The following is a 17425-nucleotide window of genomic DNA, read 5'->3' on the forward strand; positions in this document are numbered from 1 at the left end:
TTGTTGTAGAAAAAACTTTTGGATTTCTTTTGAAACATGTTGAGACTATTTATTGAATGTAACATATCTGACTTTCAGTCTATCGTGGGCACATTCTGATATGTCAAATTGCTTACAGAACTAAAACAAAAACTGAGAGAAGGACCATTGATATTTCCATAACATTTGCTTTGACAGAAGGCTGGCTTCTGACCTGATATAAACTTTTCTGTCAAAATACATACTTGATTATAACATTTTAAGTTACTGAAATGTGGGTTTATTGTTCCCATTTCACCTCTCTTCCTGAACTCTCCCTGTTCTCTTTCTTGGCTTCTTTAAGAGTTTGACTTGTACTTCAGGAGACTGAGACCAACCATGCCCCTTAGCATACTCAATACTTGATGATCTGTGCATTGTCCCTTTAACTATGTGCTGAAGATTGAAGTGACTTTAGATGGAAGATTCAAGCATGGTGACAATTCATATCTGTTTGATCAAGAAATTTGCGTGAAGATAGTGGAGGACTCCACAAAGGTTGAACATTAGAGGAGATAGGATGATCTAAATTGGGAAGAGGTGATCAAGCCATGCTTGCCCTTCAAAAATATGTGGATTTAAGGAGGAAGGGTAGTCTGACAGCTTTCTACAACTCTGAGGGAGAATAGATTTTTTTTTGTTTCTGAAATGTTCACTATTTTGTGGAAACTTAAAATATTTCAAGCTAGATGTATCTGATATAGCACCAAATTTTCCCAGAGCTCTTAAAGTTAATTTGGAATCAGTTGTGCTATATAGCTGTCTAATGTCAGCTTTCTTTAATAAGAGGCACACTCCCTCTACTTTCCAACATATTGGGTGAGAAAGGAACATGTCTGTCACCTCTTGGTTGTTTGGTCAAAATGCCAGTTGATCCACGGGTCTAGGTCTATGTAAACAGTGTTAACGGTCAGGGCAATAGCACAAGGTTACTGTTGACAGCTAGAGTTCAGAGTGCAAGATAACACAAATATAATTATCACTTTTAAGCTGTGGAGAACTGATAGTATCTTAAGGGTCCAATTTTACCCAATGAGATAAATGTACTTGTATACAATATTAAATTCCATAGTTAAAAAAACTGTTGCTGTTGCAAAATGTAGACACGTGATTAATAATATACTGCATAAGATTAAGCAATAAAGGAATGGTTTACAAATATTGAATGCTACCATGTTTTGCCCAGCCAGTTTTCTGCTCTTTGCTTCCCATGTTTCCTAAAGGTGCTGGCATGTGGAAGAGCTATGGTTGTGGAGGAACCTGTATTTCACCTACGTGGCTGTTGTTCATCTATGGGCCTAGGGAGTGAGTGCCTGTATTTGTGTTTGGAAGGTATGTCAGCTGAACTTGATTTCGTTCACAATTCTGATCACAACCAGTGTCCATTGCAATGAAAACAGAAAATGCTGGAAAAACTCAGCAGGTCCAGCAGCATCTGTGGAGAGAGAAACAGAGTTAATGTTTCGAGTCCATATGACCCTTCTTCAGAGCTCTGTGACTACATGTGACTCCAGAACCACAGCAATATGGTTGACTCTTAAATGCTTTCTGAAATGGCTTAGCAAGTCAGCGAACCACTACAAAATCACAAAAAAGGAATGAAACCGGATGGACCACCTGGCATCGACCTAGACACCGGAAAAGACAACGGCAATCTCAGCCCTGTCGACTCTGCAAAGTCCTCCTTCCCAACATCTGGGACCCAATGCCAAAATTGGGAGAGCTGTCTCATTGACTAGTCAAGCAACAGCCTGACATAGTCATCCTCAGGGAATCATACCTTACATACAATGTCCCAGACACCACCCTCACCATCCATGGGTATGTCCTGTCACAGCGCAGGACAGACCCAGTAGAGATGGTGGCACAATGGTAGACATTCAGGAGGGAGTTGCACTGAGATTTCATGTCTCATGGCATCAGGTCAAGCATGAGCAAGGAAACTTCCTGCTGAGTACCATGTACTGCCCTCCCTCAGCTGATGAATCAGTGCCCCTCCATTTTGAACACCACTTTGAAGAAGCACTGAAGGAAAGGGCGCAGAATGTACTCTGGGCGGGGAACTTCAATGTCCATCACCAAGAATGGCTCAGTAGCACCAGTACTAACCAAGCTGGCTGACTCCTAAAGGACATAGCTGCTAGACTGAATCTGCAGCAGGTGGTGAGGGAATCAGCAAGAGGGAAGAACATACTTGACCTCGTCCTCACCAACCTGCCTGCTGCAGATGCATCTGTCCATGACAGTATTGGTATGATTGGCCACCATACAATCATTGTGGAGACTAAATCCCATTGTCACACTGAGAATATCCTCCACCGTGTTGTGTGGCACTACCATCGTGCTAAATGGGATAGATTTCGAGCAGATGTAGCACCTCAAGAAGGGGAATCCATGAGGCGCAGTGGGCCATCAGCAGCAACAGAATTGTATCTGAATACAACCTGTAACTTATGCCTGGCATATCCCCCACTCTACCATTACCATCAAGCCAGGGGATCAACGAAGAGTTCAATGAAGAGTGCAGGAGGGCATGCCAGGAGCAGCAACATCTAAAATTGAGGTGTCAACCTGGTGAAACTATAACACAAGACTACTTACATGCCAAACAGTGTAAGGAGCAAATGATAGACACAACCGATCCCACAGCCAACAGATCAGATCTAAACTCTGCAGTCCTGCCACATCCATGATCTGTCTCCTCTGGAGGTCCCCTGCATCACAGATGCCAGTCTTCAGCCGATTCGATTCACTCCACATGTTATTAAGAAACGGCTGAAGGCACTGAATACTGCAAAGGCTTTGGGCCCTGACAATATTCCATCAGTAGTACTGAAGAATTGTGCTCCAGAACTTGTGCCCCTAGTCAAGCTGTTCCAATGCAGCTACAACACTGGCATCTACCCAGATATGTGGGAAATTGCCCAGGTATGTCCTGTCCACAAAAAACAGGACATATCCAACCTGGCCAAAAACTGCCCATCAGTCTACTCTCGATCATAAGTAAGGTAATGGAAGGGGTCATCAACAGTGCTATCAAATAACACTTGCTTAGCAATAACCTGCTCACTGACTCCCAGTTTGGGTTCTGCCAGGGCCACTCAGCTCCTGACCTCATTACAGCCTTGGTTCAAACATGGACGAAAGAGTTGAACGCCCAAGTGAGATGAGAGTGGCTGCCCTTGACACCAAGGCCACATTTGACCGAGTGTGGCATCAAGGAGCCCTAGCAAAACTGGAGTCAATGGGAATCAGGGGGAAACTCTCCTCTGGTTGCAGTCATATGTAGCACAAAGGAAGATGGTTGTGGTTGTTGGAGGTCAGTCATCTCAGCTCCAGGACCTCACTGCAGGAGTTCCTCAGGGCAATGTCCTAGGCCTAACCATCGTCAGCTGCTTCATCAATGACCTTCCTTCCATCATAAGGTCAGAAGTGGGGATGTTCGCTGCTGATTGCACAATGTTCTGCACCACTCGCGACTCCTCAGACACTGAAGCAGTCTATGTCCAAATGCAGCAAGACCTGGACAATATCCAGGCTTGGGCTGACAAATGGCAAGTAACATTCGTGCCACACATGTGCCAGGCAATGACCATCTCCAACAAGGGAGAATCTAACCACTGCCCCTTGATGTTCAATGGTATTACCATCACCGAATCTCCCTCTATCAACATCCTCGGGGGTTACCATTGATCAGAAACTGGACTAGCCATATAAATACTGTGGCTACAAGAGCAGGTCAGAGGCTAGGAATAGTGCAACGAATAACTTACCCCCCCCGGCTCCCCAAAGCCAGTCCACCATCTACCAGGCACAAGTCAGGAGTGAGGTGCAATACTCCCCACTTGCCTGGATGAATGCAGCTCACACAACACTCAAGAAGCTTGACACCGTCCAGGACAAAGCAGCCCACTTTATTGACTCCACATCCACAAATATTCACTCCCTCCACCACTGACGTACAGTGGCAGCAGTGTGTACAATCTACAAGATGCACTGAAGGAATTCACCAAGGCCTCTTCAATGGCACCTTCTAAACCCATGACCACTACCACCTAGAAGGACAAGGGCAGGAGACATGTGGGAACACCACCAACTGGAAGTTCCTTTCCAAGCCACTCACCATCCTGACTTGGAGATATATCGCCATTCCTTCACTGTCGCTGGGTCAAAACCCTGGAACTCCCTTCCTAACAGCAGTGTGGGTGTACCTACACCACATGGACTGCAGCAGTTCAAGAAGGCAGCTCACCACCACTTTCTCAAGGGCAACCAGGGATGGGCAATAAATGCTGGCCCAGCCAGCGAAGCCCACAACCCGTGAATGAATAATAAAAAAAATCTCTCTCTGCTTCCTGAACTATCTCCAAACCAGCAGTGTTGAAATCAAATTGTCAAGCCCTTCAATTACCTTTTTCCTTTGTATGGTTAGATATTGTGGAAGCCTAATAATGAGAGCCACACCATCAATTTTGAAAGTACTTAACTTTGTTCAGTGAAGGTCTGTAAAACAATGCATTTGTTACATATTGCACTTAAATCTGTTTTCTTGGCACTGTCACCGTTCGAAATCAGAAAAGGATTTTTTTTTAAATTTGAAAATCCTACTTAGAGTGAAATGTCATTTTGCATAGTACCCAAAAGGTTGGGAAAAAAGGAAAAAATCCAAGATCTTTCAAGTAGTGATAAGATGATGTCAAGGCTGTATTAGAAAAGCCTGCAGATATGGGAGTGAAAGAAATGCCTGTAAGTACCAAATTATACTAAATATTTTGAATATCAGTGAGCTGTTTCTTTCCACTTCAATTTCTGCTTGTACCAGAGCTTGAAATTAAGGCAGTTGGCAAAAGTCACTGTAGCAATCATTGTGGACCTACTTGGAAAGGTAAGGAGAGAATGTGCAGTCACATACAGCTATATCAAGTCCTCAAGATGTCCCAAGGCATTTCACATCTAATGAATTACCTTTGAGGTGCAGTTACTGCAAATGAGATGAATGACTAGTCAGTCTGTTTTCTGTGGTGTTGAATGAGAGAGAAATGTTGCTGAGGACAAAGCTGTCCCTCTTTCGGTCAATGCCGTAGGATTGTATTTGTGCCCATCTCAACAAGCTGGCTCGGTCTTAATTTAACTCCTCTAAACTGACATCCCTGACAATTCAGAACTCCCTCGAGGTACATTGAAGTTGCATGCTCAAATCCTGATGGTAGGGCATTAGTTTCTGACTGAAAGGATGAAAGTGCACCAATCCACCGTGCAAAGCTGACCTTATACCACTATGCTAAAATAAATAACAGACTTGTTCCAATATGCTTTAATATTGTCACTTGCTACATATATGATCCTCTTCATTCAGCATCTCCAATTTCTTCCACTGCTAGTGGCTGGCTTCTAACTTTCACAGCTTCTTCCTAGTGTTATATAGTTCAAAATGACATCTCCTTACAGAATCTAAGTTTTGATGGGCAAATTCTGTAATTGGGCTGTTTTTTTTATTATAGATTAGCCAGGCATGCTATGACAGTTTCATACATTTCAGCACTGTACTTCACTAAAATCCTGTTGACAAAATGGTGCTTGTCTACAACAAAAAGCCTTTTTTCAATAATACTGATTTTTTTTTTTAAAGTGACCCATGCAAAAAAAACTACAGGGAGAATTTGTTGGCTGCAGATTGTATCTACTGTTCACTGGGCCAAATACAGTCACTGCTAAATTGTTGTGACTGGGTTTAGCTTATACATATAATTGTTAATTATCTGCAATGTCTTCTCTTCCTGCTCCTGCACCATTAAGTAAAGTGTCCCCCAAGGATTGATCCTTAGCCTTCCCCCCCCTTCCATTTCTCATCTACATGCCTCCCCTCAGCGACATCATCCAAAAACATAGTGTTAGGTTTCACGTGTACACTGATGGCACCCAGCTGGAGCTTATTACCACCTCTCTTGACTCCTCCACTGTTGCTAAATTATCAGATTGCATGTCTGACATCCATTACTGATGGACAGGCCCAGGCCCTAAGCTCTAAAATTCACTCCTTAAATCTCTCCTCTTTATCTCTCTTCCCTCCTTTAAGATGTTCCTCCCTCTTTGACCAAGCTTTTGACCATCTCCCCCAATACCCCATAGTGTGGCCGGGTGTCACATTTTGTTTTTTAAAACTACTGTGAAGTGTCTTGGAGCATTTATAAGATAAAGGCACTTTATGAATATAAGTTGTTTAAAAATAGACTGTTATTTGGAAAATGAACAAAGTATTACATACAGAATTGTTAATTCATTACTTCTGTGACATTGGTTAGTTTTATAGTTGCTAAGTAAGAATTTAAGTGCATGGGTTAAACTTGTCTCGGAGTGCTGCAGGAATGCATTCTGTGGTGGTTACAATAAAAAATCTTGTAACTAACTCCCGCTTGATATAATGGATAAAGCTACTCCAAATTGTAGCACTAAGCCATTGACTCATAGGTCTCATGTCATTCCTGATTTTTGTTAACTTAGTCGGATGAGCAATTGAGAGTGATCCATTTGGCCTGGGAGAGGGTGAAAACTAGCCACAGGTCTCACTGTTGATCCATAGCCAGTGATCCCAGAACATGCCTTTGTATGGGCATTGGGTGAAAAGAGGATCAAGCTGGCTGTGATGCCCTCTGCACCAGAGCGCTCTGTGTTTGAGTTCACACGCTATAAAGCCACTTGAATAGGTTAATGTAGCAGGTGCCTGTGGAACTATACCATGGAAACATTCCAGCCCCATGATGCAGAACTGGATTTAGCAACATATGATTGATTATGTTAAGTAACTTTACAGAAGCAGAGGAAAGAAAATTATACAAAATAAAGTCCTGTGGATTAAACAAAGTATATTTTTAATGTCTAGTATTGCTGGGATGAATTAAATCTTTTTCCTCATTTTTGGGTTGAATATTGTAATCTATCACGAAGAGTTGCTAAATCCAGTTGTGTCACGAGGCTGGAATGTTTCAAATGTGTGCGTCTAATAGGAAAAAGTGGCCTCTTGATTGTAAGAAAAGCAAAAGGAGGACATTTATATTGATTTATTGAGATTATGAAATTGCTTCATGCTGAATTTTTAAATGGGGGTGGGGAAAATGTGATTTTTCACATTAAATTTGGATTAGACTGTTGATTTCAGGAACACAGAGACTATTTTCCTGGTAGGTTTGTACATTTCTCACCCTGCTTCATAAGTCAAATATACTCCCCTTAATCCTCCCTATATTTATTTTGGAACCTGTTTGTTTTTTCTACATCCTGTCTTTAAAGGTTCACTTTCCTCATGGAGGAATCGAGTGCTGCAATGTGTTGAAGTTTGTCCTTTCATCTTCTACCTGATAATCTGTTGACATATAAGTGAGGGTCATTGATTAATGCCACATCATTTGTGCAGTGATAACTGTATTGCTGTGACAACTTTTGGAACTTCAGTGCATGTCTTTAGACATTCATGCAATTATGTGCTGTTATACAACTCACGCGCTATTGTACCGTTTTGAGTTTTGGAGGAAAAAAACAGAATAATTTGACATTAGCACACATCATACTTAATACAACATCATCTATGAACCCGAGGGGAACTGTAGGTTTTTATAAATGGCAACTCATGATGTTGATAATTTGGAGCATTGTGCCTATAATGTTACTGCACTGCAAGATTATCACCTTGGGCAGATCTATGCAAGTTAGCATAGCTGAGTCAATTTTGGATTTGAACCCCAGTATGGCCGAGGCATTGTTTGGGACTGAGTAAAGGAAAAGGATGAGAGCTGTACTTGGACTCTTCACACTGTACCTGCCTTGGGATTCATGATATTGGATGCCGAAAGTACTCCATTAGTGTTGAACACAACTACTCCTTAGAAATATACATAGAATTAAAAAGTAGAAAATCAGAATTTGAATTCGAGTGATACCTGTCTTTGGGTGTGAAGCTTGGGTCTTCTGTTTAGGAAGCACATGGTCTGCAGTTTGCTCTTTTGGGATCAATTCTGAATGAACAGCTAGAGTTAGATTTCTGCAATGTGACTGGCTCACGCATTGTTTATTGGATTTAATTGAAAAGTGCAATGTTTGTTCTACGTTGTATTGGATTTTGTTACTGTATCTACTAGTAACTGTAATAGTAACTGTAATATACAAGTATAGAAGAGTTGTGGTTAGAACCAACTTTGTCTAATATGTAGTGTCGCCCTTTTTTTTATCATTATCAAAACCTGTTACAAAATATTTACTTATATTCCTCTTCAGCAATCAATGGCAGCTGTTCTTGCCAAAGGAGAGGAACTGGCAAATCGTCTGGAAAAGGAGAATGAAGAAGCAATTGCTAATGCCATCGCTGAGGAAGAGCAATTAACAAGAGAAATACAGGCTGAGGAAAACAATGACATAAACTTGGAGACAGACAATGAAAGCGAGTTCTCTGTGAGTACAACTTGAAACTATTGCAGTTACTTTGTTATTGGTTGCAATTCAATATATTAATACATTTTGTAGCTTACTTTTTCTCTTCCATGAAGGTGCTGAAGTACAGTTCTCTTAGTTGGTAACTCCCTCCTAAGTGTATGCTCTTACATTACCTTGGATTTCTGTGGGTTGTATGACTGTGCATTGTAGCACAGTCAAAGCCTGGCATCTACAAATTAGCATTTTTCATTAGGTATTACTGAATAGTGATCAGGAACAAGAAAATTAGCCAAGGCAAATTGGAATGATGCTACTGCTAGCCAAGTTAAGACTAGCTATCTCAATAAAGACCAGGAATCAGCCCTGCAATTTTCCCAGCCTTGCATAACTTAGTTTCACATCAGTTGCTGCATTTACCCACACTTTGTAATATTTTCAAAGTGATTTTGGCTCCATAAGGTTAATACTGTTCTGTGTAATATTTTCAAATACAGCTATATCTCTTATCAGCACTGAATTATCTGTCTTCTAGACAGTTTGAGATGTCCCGTGGATATAATAAGGCAATATTGAAATGCGAGTTCTCTCTTTTCTTCCTAAATTTTAGTGGTTAAGGAGCTTTGCATGATGCATTGCTTCATTGCACAGTCTGCCAGATCTGTATTATTCCTTTTTTGTTGAACAAAATTATGTAATGTTTCTTCTGTTATTGATAAAATACTAATCGCCATTCCCATGCTTACCATATTACTGTACCATATGTGTAAGACTGTACTTTGAGTTGTTGAGCGTCTTGCCCTTTTCCATTATCCATCTTGGAATTTCCTCTGTTCTGGCAGGTGATGGAGGTCTTAGTGTAGTGCACTGAATGGTGGTTACACTACAGGCCTTGTGAGTATTGCCAAGGAATTATTTGCTTAGTGAATGCATTAATTTTGAATTTGAACAGTGCACAGGGCCTTGGAGGTACTTGCTAGTTGGTGTAGGAGTACAGAGATTAAATGAATATCTCTGGAAAGGTTTTGAAGACTTTAAATGTGGTGTGAGGAAAATGGAAAGAAAACAAAAATCCAAACTAATGGAGCTTTAAAAAATCTAAGTAAAAATTTACTCCGAATGGTTGTATCAGTAAAATAATGGTATATAAAGCAGCTAAAAGTAACAGTAGTTGAACTTCAACCCAGTCGCACTAAAATCATTTTTAAATAGTGGGAAAAGTGGAAGACAAATTCAGAACTTAAAAATTAAAATACCTGCACGATTAAGGTAATAGAAGAAACTTGTGAAAAACGGTCATTAATAGCTGTCCAAGTTCTGGCAGACTTGAGTGAATTGTGAGCAGTTAGTTGGAGGACTAGATCCATTGGTTTCCAAAAACCTACTGGGGCACTTGAAGAATATTGTTCACCCAATTCCCACAAAGAATAATGGAGGTATGTGTTATGGGTTATACTGATAGCAGGGGGTCCAAATTCAACATTTTTAATATTGCTATTTCTGGTCTCTTGGAGAGTATCGCACCAAAAGTATTTGTCTTAGACTTTCCCCTGCCTACTATAGTTTTTGAACTGCAGTCGTTTATTTTCTGTTTAAGATTGCAGCTAGAAATCATTGTTCTAATATAAATAGGCTCAATCCTTGGAATTGAAACTTCTCTGTTTTAAAGGATAAAAAACAAGCTCAGTTTACCTCAGGAACTTTTAGCAGAACTGACTGTTAATGTTGTAATGAGTTCTACTTTCATGAACTAATCACTCATGCCTCAAGTAAAATGCAACCCCAGTCTACTTACTTTTGGCCAAAGAAGTTAACAGTTTTAAGAATCTTCCTACCACAGACAGTGAATAAATAGGGAAATGGTTATAAAATTTGTGGTTCACAAAGCTTAGAAGGATTTAATACGCATTTTCTGAAGATGAGCACACTGCTGCTGAAATTCTTTTGTGGGATAGAACAGCTTGATCTTTGTGTTGCTGCTCATCAGTCTTAAGGAGGAGCATGTCTCCTTGCTATATCCTCGACCTCTGCTGAGCTCATTTTGTAATAAAATGGTGCAACTTTTGGATTGTAGTTGCCATGTAAAACTTTGAGTTTAATGTATCAAAGTGATGTTCTTCTATTGCGTAGGCCAGCATGAGCAGCGGCAGCTTGTCTCTCTATAGTGTTTCCTCACAATCCCAAAATCTGGACTGGAATGATGTTCTGGCAGAATATGAAGGTATGTGCATTTTAATTAATATATATTCAACTGATATTTCAGTTGTTCAGTATATACTGTTGTTTTGTTGCAACATAAACTGTCTGTAAATAAATGCCATGAGAGTGTGACTTAACTTTCTCTCAAGGCCAAGACTTTAGCATAAAAGAGTTGTAACCTCAATCGTAATGGCCATTATGATCCTTGGCCAGACCCCAGGTTGTGGGGAAGATCCGGTTAGGGACCAATAACATTTTGTTTAGAGTAGACAAAGTTTGAGATTCAAGACGTTTACCAAGTAAATAAAGCCACAAGATTCCACAGGTTTGGAACATCCAAAAATAAACTTTACTATACAAGCTTAGAAAGACGAATCAATTTACAATATCTGTCTTATACTCTAACATTCATTGTAAGTATGAGGCATACGTGAATTAACAGGCGAACTGTGGTTACACAATAAATGACAGATGTGACCAAACCCGATTACATGGACTTCCCAACAACCCACCCAGACATTTGTCACATTGTGAGCCAACCAATCTCACTGAAACTTTAAGTTTCTTACAAGGGTTTCAAATCTCTACATTTGAAGATCTCGCCTTGGAATTCTCTCCAAATGTTGCTCCCACTCAGATAGCTTAAGCAATGGCCCATTTCGCAGGGTTTTAATCTTGCTTTCCAAGATTCCTTTCCCTTGGATTTCTGAGTACACTGAAGCATCACCTTACAAGCACAATTTCAGCTCTTTGGCTTTTGCCAAGCAGAACACTACTGCTCCAAATGGGTATCTTTGCCCCATTGGCCCACAGCACAGAGTCACCTTCGACTGCCTTCTCGGATCTTCAGGGCTTCTCTCGAGCCCACTTCAGTTACAGTCTACTCCCTGTAGCTCGTTCTTTAATTTGGAGCCTATTTCTCTCTTCCTTTCTTTTAACTTAACTAGGACCTGTTTCTGTACGCTGTCTTTTATCCCTGCCTCTGTGACACTTCCTGGGACATTCTCCCTGTCCCCCTTCCCTTGCCCCGTACCTGGGACACTTGCAGTTCATGGCACTCTGCACCCGGTCACCTCTTCCAGGTTTTCGCGCCATTCTTTTTTTCCCTATGTGCAGGTACGCTGGGCCCATCCTGGGCCTGATAAACATGTAAAAGGTAGTACTGCGCATATCTGGCCTGTTCCCGGCTGGCGCATGCGAGGGAGGCCCGAGGTTCATCGGGAATTGGAGTCCTTGACTTCTGAACTCCAGACTAAAGTAAGTTTGGGTTATCAACACATGGCTATCAACACTCCATATTTCTTGCTTAGTTAGTTTTTTCCATTTGGATTGTTTAATGGATAGCATTTGCACAGTCTAGTTTTTCAACATATTTCATAAATCCCTGCTTGATAAATGCTCATGTGAGCACACTGTGATATAAGTTGCATCTTTCCCAGAAGCCTGACTTTTAAGAGCAGATAAGTGAAGAAGATTAGCCTCGTTGCTGCGTTCATTTTATTTAAAACTGCTCTCCCCCTGGGCATAACTGGAGTTAGATCTTGAGCACTTTGGTATAATTATGAAAGTTTATGCTGTGAATTATTCTTTTGGACTTTGTTGGGATCCGGATTATGTTAGACTTTGGAAAGTGGGAAACCTGAGTGAGTTACCCCTGATTAAAATTCTGCTATTTTAGAGAGGTTAAAACTCTCAAGTCATATTCTTAACTGATTTTGGCTTAATGGGCTAGGAGATTCTTCTCCTTTTGTTGTGAATGTCCTTTATGAAATGCCATGTAATTCACAATGTTATGAGAAAACAGAAAATGCAGAGCAGGACTGGTCAACATCTGAAAGAAAAAGACAGGTTAATATTTCAAGTGGCAACCTTCATCAGAACTTCATCAGAGAGAACTTCACAATGGTTTAATTGTCTGCATTCGGATTTAATTTCTTATTATTCCTATAATTTTATTCTCTGTAGCACGTGAACCTTGGCGACAGAGCACCTCATGGGGAGACATTGTGGAGGAAGAACCAGCACGACCTCCTGGACATGCCATCCAGATGCACGAGAAACTTTCCTCACCATCAAGGAAAATGTGATTCAAATTATTATTTAAACCTGTTGCTCTGTGGACTCTTGAACAGCTATCATTTTACATTGCATGTTGTTATCTGCAGAGTAAACTGATGTACTGGATTTTAAGCTTTTTGTATGTAAAAGCATTTGGTTTCTAGGGTGATTAATTAATGTTTGAAATTTTCTGGTGACAGGACAATTGCAGAATCAAAAAAGAAACATGAAGAAAAACAGCTAAAAGCCCAACAACTTCGTGAAAAACTACGAGAAGAGCAAACGCTGAAACTACAGAAATTGTTGGAGCGAGTAAGTAGGACAAAAACTGTTCAGAACAGCAAGTGTTAAACACATAGAGCTAGTAGGAAATGGATGGCACAGTGAATTAGACACTAACCTGTTGCCTATGGAGTGCAGAGTGAATGCAGACCAGGAATGGCTGCTTCCTTTGCCTGCTGGTAGTAGGGGGGTCCCATATGACGAGTTTGGCCCCTTCAATCCAGTTCTCAGATCGACATAAAGTACAAAAGAAAACTGCTGTTAATTAGATTTGATTTGGTAATTCCAGTCACAAAGACCATATAAAATGGCAAAATCTTACTGGTGGGATTGAGGCTGAGATATATTGTTTGGGCAGAATATAAGGAGCTTTCTGCGGATGCTAATAATATGTCTGGCGTAGCAATGCCTAATGTTGACAATAGATGTAATTGGTTAATATGTCCCATGGATATCTTTCAATGTCTTGAGCAAAGCTGGCTGAAGTTCTAAAAATATTTTGCTAGTAACATGTCTCTGCCAGGTTACATGTTACAGCAAGATGAATTTCAACTTGCTAATGAATATAAGAAATAAAAAGCCTAACTAAACATGTAAATTCAAACCTAGAAAGAGCACTCTCGTTTGCATTGTTGCTGCTGGAACTCATGTCTTATGGTTGGTCCACAAATACTATTTTAGGCTTTATTTACACTAATTGTATATTGTTGGAAAATAGTTTTGCCTAATACCAATGCTAAAGATGTAGCATAAAGAAAGACTTGCATTTGCATAGCATCTTTCATGACCGCCGGCCATCTCAAAGCACACTGTAGCCAATGAAATACTTTTGAAGTGTGGTCACCGATGTAATGTAGGAAACATGTAGACTCAGTTGGGGCTTGAGCTGTCTGATGCAAAGCAGGGTGCCACTTTAGATTTTGCTGCTGGTCATTATCCAAATGAGGAAAGTATTGGAGTAGTGTTGACCTTGAAATTTGTTTGACTTGTATCCTGAATGTCTTTAGGAGAAGGAAGTGCGGAAATGGAAGGAGGAGCTGCTGGAGCAGAGGAGGAAGATGATGGACGAAAAGCTGCTCCATGCAGAGCTGAAACGGGAATTGCAGCTGCAAGCAATAGTGAAAAAGGCACAGGAGGAAGAAGCTAAGGTCTGGAATCATTCTCAAGATACTAACTAGGTGGTACTTGAATCTTTGAATAATGGTCACAGAACAACTGCTTAACTTGAAGGGGAGATGCTGAGGTTATAGCTTCAAGATTTTGTTGTGGCTTAGGCAAGAATCTAGGAATGTTAATGGTAATTCTTCTGAGGTTAAACCTGAATTATCCTAGTACCACTGGGAACCCTGAACAGTGGTGTGCCTGTGGAGAAGGGAACATTGGCTTAGACTGTTGATTTTCTTTTTACACTGTTGCATATAAACCCAGAGTAAGTTGAAACATGGACATCAGTTTTGCTTTGATCTTTTCTTAAAGCTTGCTTGCAATGAGAAAGGTAGGAGGGATAACAGCAAAAACACACATTTGTACAACACCTTTAACGTAATAACACATCCTAAGGTGCTTCAGAATGGCAAGCATGAAATAAGTCATAGGAGAAAAGTTGCCTGAGTGGACAGTTAAATGGGTGCAGGTAAGGGAGTTTCAAGGCAGCACCCTAAGATTATTTATATATTGGATAACTTGGAGGCTAGAGTAGATAATATACTGCAATGTGGGCTTTGCATAGCATAAGCTGTCAGAACAAAGCTTGTGATTTTTCATTGCCATCAAAATTCTGAGGCGTGTTGGATCTTTGTCAAAACTTGGAGAAAAAAGGAAAAATGATAAAACTTGTAAAGGGAAAATCTTGAAACGTAATCCAATATAAGAGCTAGTCTAAAAAATGTTTCCTCTTTTCTTCCTTCTTCTCCTGAAGGATCCAATTATTTTTGGGGTCTTGTTCCACAGACATCTACAGCCTTCTGCTACCTCACAGAAATGGGCTGCCTTAATGTATGACTCATGGCAGTGAGTGCCAGTAGTGTTTCAACCTTGCAAGTATCTCAGTTGAGCTCTTTCATGTCCTTAACCTCATGTCTCCATGTGCAGGAGGTCACTGGCCAGTGATTAAGAGTAGAATCCTTGAGTGATTTTTTTTTTCCCCTCTTTGTCTTAAGGCAATGTGATATATCGACCCAAGTTTCTGCCCAGTTGGGATCAGTTAACAGCACAAGGATGTGAGCCTGAGGTCTACTGGTACAAACAACTTACCTTTGTCCATGGGCCTTTTGGGAACTAAAGAAATTGGTTTTGAGCAATTAACAGTCTAGTTTATAAATGCCACCCGTAGTAATGGAAATGGTAACCTGTTTGTCTTTTCTGTCTCTTCAGGTTAACGAAATTGCTTTCATCAACACATTGGAAGCTCAGAACAAGCGTCACGATGTTCTTGCGAAACTGAAAGAGTATGAGCAGCGGCTGAATGAACTGCAAGAAGAGCGACATCGTCGGCAAGAGGAGAAGCAAGCGCGGGATGAGGCTGTGCAGGTTAGATCCGTACAGAGAAAGAAAACATATATCAGGTCTGCTTCAAGCACATGGCCAGCCAAAGAACAGTGCTGCATTTTGAATACAGGCCAATGCTTTGCCTTAGTGAGAAAAGTCATTCTTTTAGGAGTAGGTACATTCTGGATGAACACCCTGTCTAACACCTTGCTAATGGATCTTCGTACTTACTATGAGTATAAGTTGAAATAAACATTACAAACAATTTAGTAGACTGCATTTACTCTACAACTGTAATGCCTGTGAATTGATTTCCCTTTGCACTTATTCCAAGAAGAGTGTTGCTCTGGAATCAGGCTCATTCCTGATTTCTGCTCTACTTGAGTTTTGGCATTAAGTAAAACCACTGAGTATGTTCTATAATTGCTATGTAAGTGCAGTCTGAGCAAATCTACAATATAAAAAAAAATAAATAGAAGGGAAGTGGACTTGCCATGAGTTTGCGACTGAGTCTAGTGTGACATTCCTGAAAACATGCTGCCATCTTGCTGCATTGGTGCAAATCATTGGTTCTGCGCTCTTTAATGTAGCTGTGTATTCAGGGGCCATTTTAATAGCTGAGTTCTGTCTCCTCATTTGCATTGGTTTGCTTGCTGAGAGGATACTTATTGAGCACTCTATGATGTAGACAAAAAGAAAGCAACTGTTAGAAATTGCAAAATAAAATTGGAAACAATACCTTTTAAAAATGTTTTTGTTGGATATTATCTCAAACTGCATAATACAAGTGATAGTGTAAATTAATCTACGTATACCCTTTGATCTAACAAAATAGGCAATTTTTTTTTGCTTTTGGGTGGAATAATGATGGAGCAGTAGTGCCTTTTCCCAGTGAGGACTGAAGAATTCCTTTGTTGGAGATTCTTAGATGAGATCTTAAACAAAGGCTCCCTGATTTATGGGTAGTTCTGGTGAAAATTACATCTGATTTTATGAAAGGGAAATATTGTTTGACAAATTTGTTTTTTTTTTTCTTACTATGAGTATAAGTTGAAATAAACATTACAAACAATTTAGTAGACTGCATTTACTCTACAACTGTAATGCCTGTGAATTGATTTCCCTTTGCACTTATTCCAAGAAGAGTGTTGCTCTGGAATCAGACTCATTCCTGATTTCTGCTCTACTTGAGTTTTGGCATTAAGTAAAACCATAGTAGCTAAAGCAGAACCAGTAGATATAATATATCTGGATTTCCAAAATATATTCCATAATGTGCCACATAAAGGTGTATAGGCAAGTTAAAGGGTCATGGTGATAGGGACAGGACTGCTTATAGAGTAGGCATAACTGGGACATTCTCAAGTTGGGCAGATAGTGACTACTGGAGTGCCACAAGGATCAGTGGTGGGGCCTCAGCTATTTACAAAGAGACAAAGAGTAATGTATTTAAGTTTGCTGATAGTACAAAACTAGGTAGAAATGTAAATTGTGAGAAGGACACAGGCTGTAAAGAAAGGTTAAGTGAGTCGGCAACAAGATGGTAGATAGAGTATCGTCACGGCTCAGTGGGGGATAGTGGGCTGTAGTATTGTTATGACTGATGCAGTTGGTAAAGCGGAGTTATTTAAAATTCCCAGAGGAAAACTTTAAACAACTGTCATAACCTATAATTTTAAGTGTTATGTTTGAGATGTGACTTTAAATTCAGGAATCAGACCATCAGTTCTCGAGGCTTTACATTAAACTAATTGAAACATTTTATTAATTTACACAGGCTAAAATATATACTCATAGCTACAAATTACCACTATCATAACTTTCAACAAATTCCCAAACTAATCTTCATTAAGGCAACAGCAGCCCATAGACTTAATGAAACACCAGGCAAAGCATTTTCACCGTACGAATTCAGAATGAGGTTCTTTTCACTGTGGAGCCAGTTGGAGGCTTGCAGCTG

At 40.2% G+C, this 17425-nt stretch overlaps 1 protein-coding gene across 4 annotated transcripts in view; it reads left to right on the plus strand.

Moving 5' to 3' along the window:
* scaper (S-phase cyclin A-associated protein in the ER) overlaps nucleotides 1–17425 on the plus strand; it is a 294594-nt gene that overhangs the window by 71081 nt on the left and 206088 nt on the right. For all 4 annotated transcript variants that reach the window (XM_041178256.1, XM_041178255.1, XM_041178258.1 and 1 more), the window contains 6 exons: nucleotides 8287–8460; nucleotides 10570–10660; nucleotides 12604–12721; nucleotides 12897–13008; nucleotides 13986–14126; nucleotides 15352–15507. In XM_041178256.1, coding sequence (XP_041034190.1) covers nucleotides 8287–8460; nucleotides 10570–10660; nucleotides 12604–12721; nucleotides 12897–13008; nucleotides 13986–14126; nucleotides 15352–15507 — 792 coding nt within the window. The remainder of the gene's footprint in view (nucleotides 1–8286; nucleotides 8461–10569; nucleotides 10661–12603; nucleotides 12722–12896; nucleotides 13009–13985; nucleotides 14127–15351; nucleotides 15508–17425) is intronic.

This window comes from Carcharodon carcharias, chromosome 32 (assembly GCF_017639515.1).
Source record: "Carcharodon carcharias isolate sCarCar2 chromosome 32, sCarCar2.pri, whole genome shotgun sequence".
In the NCBI taxonomy this organism is placed as follows: Eukaryota; Metazoa; Chordata; class Chondrichthyes; order Lamniformes; family Lamnidae; genus Carcharodon; species Carcharodon carcharias.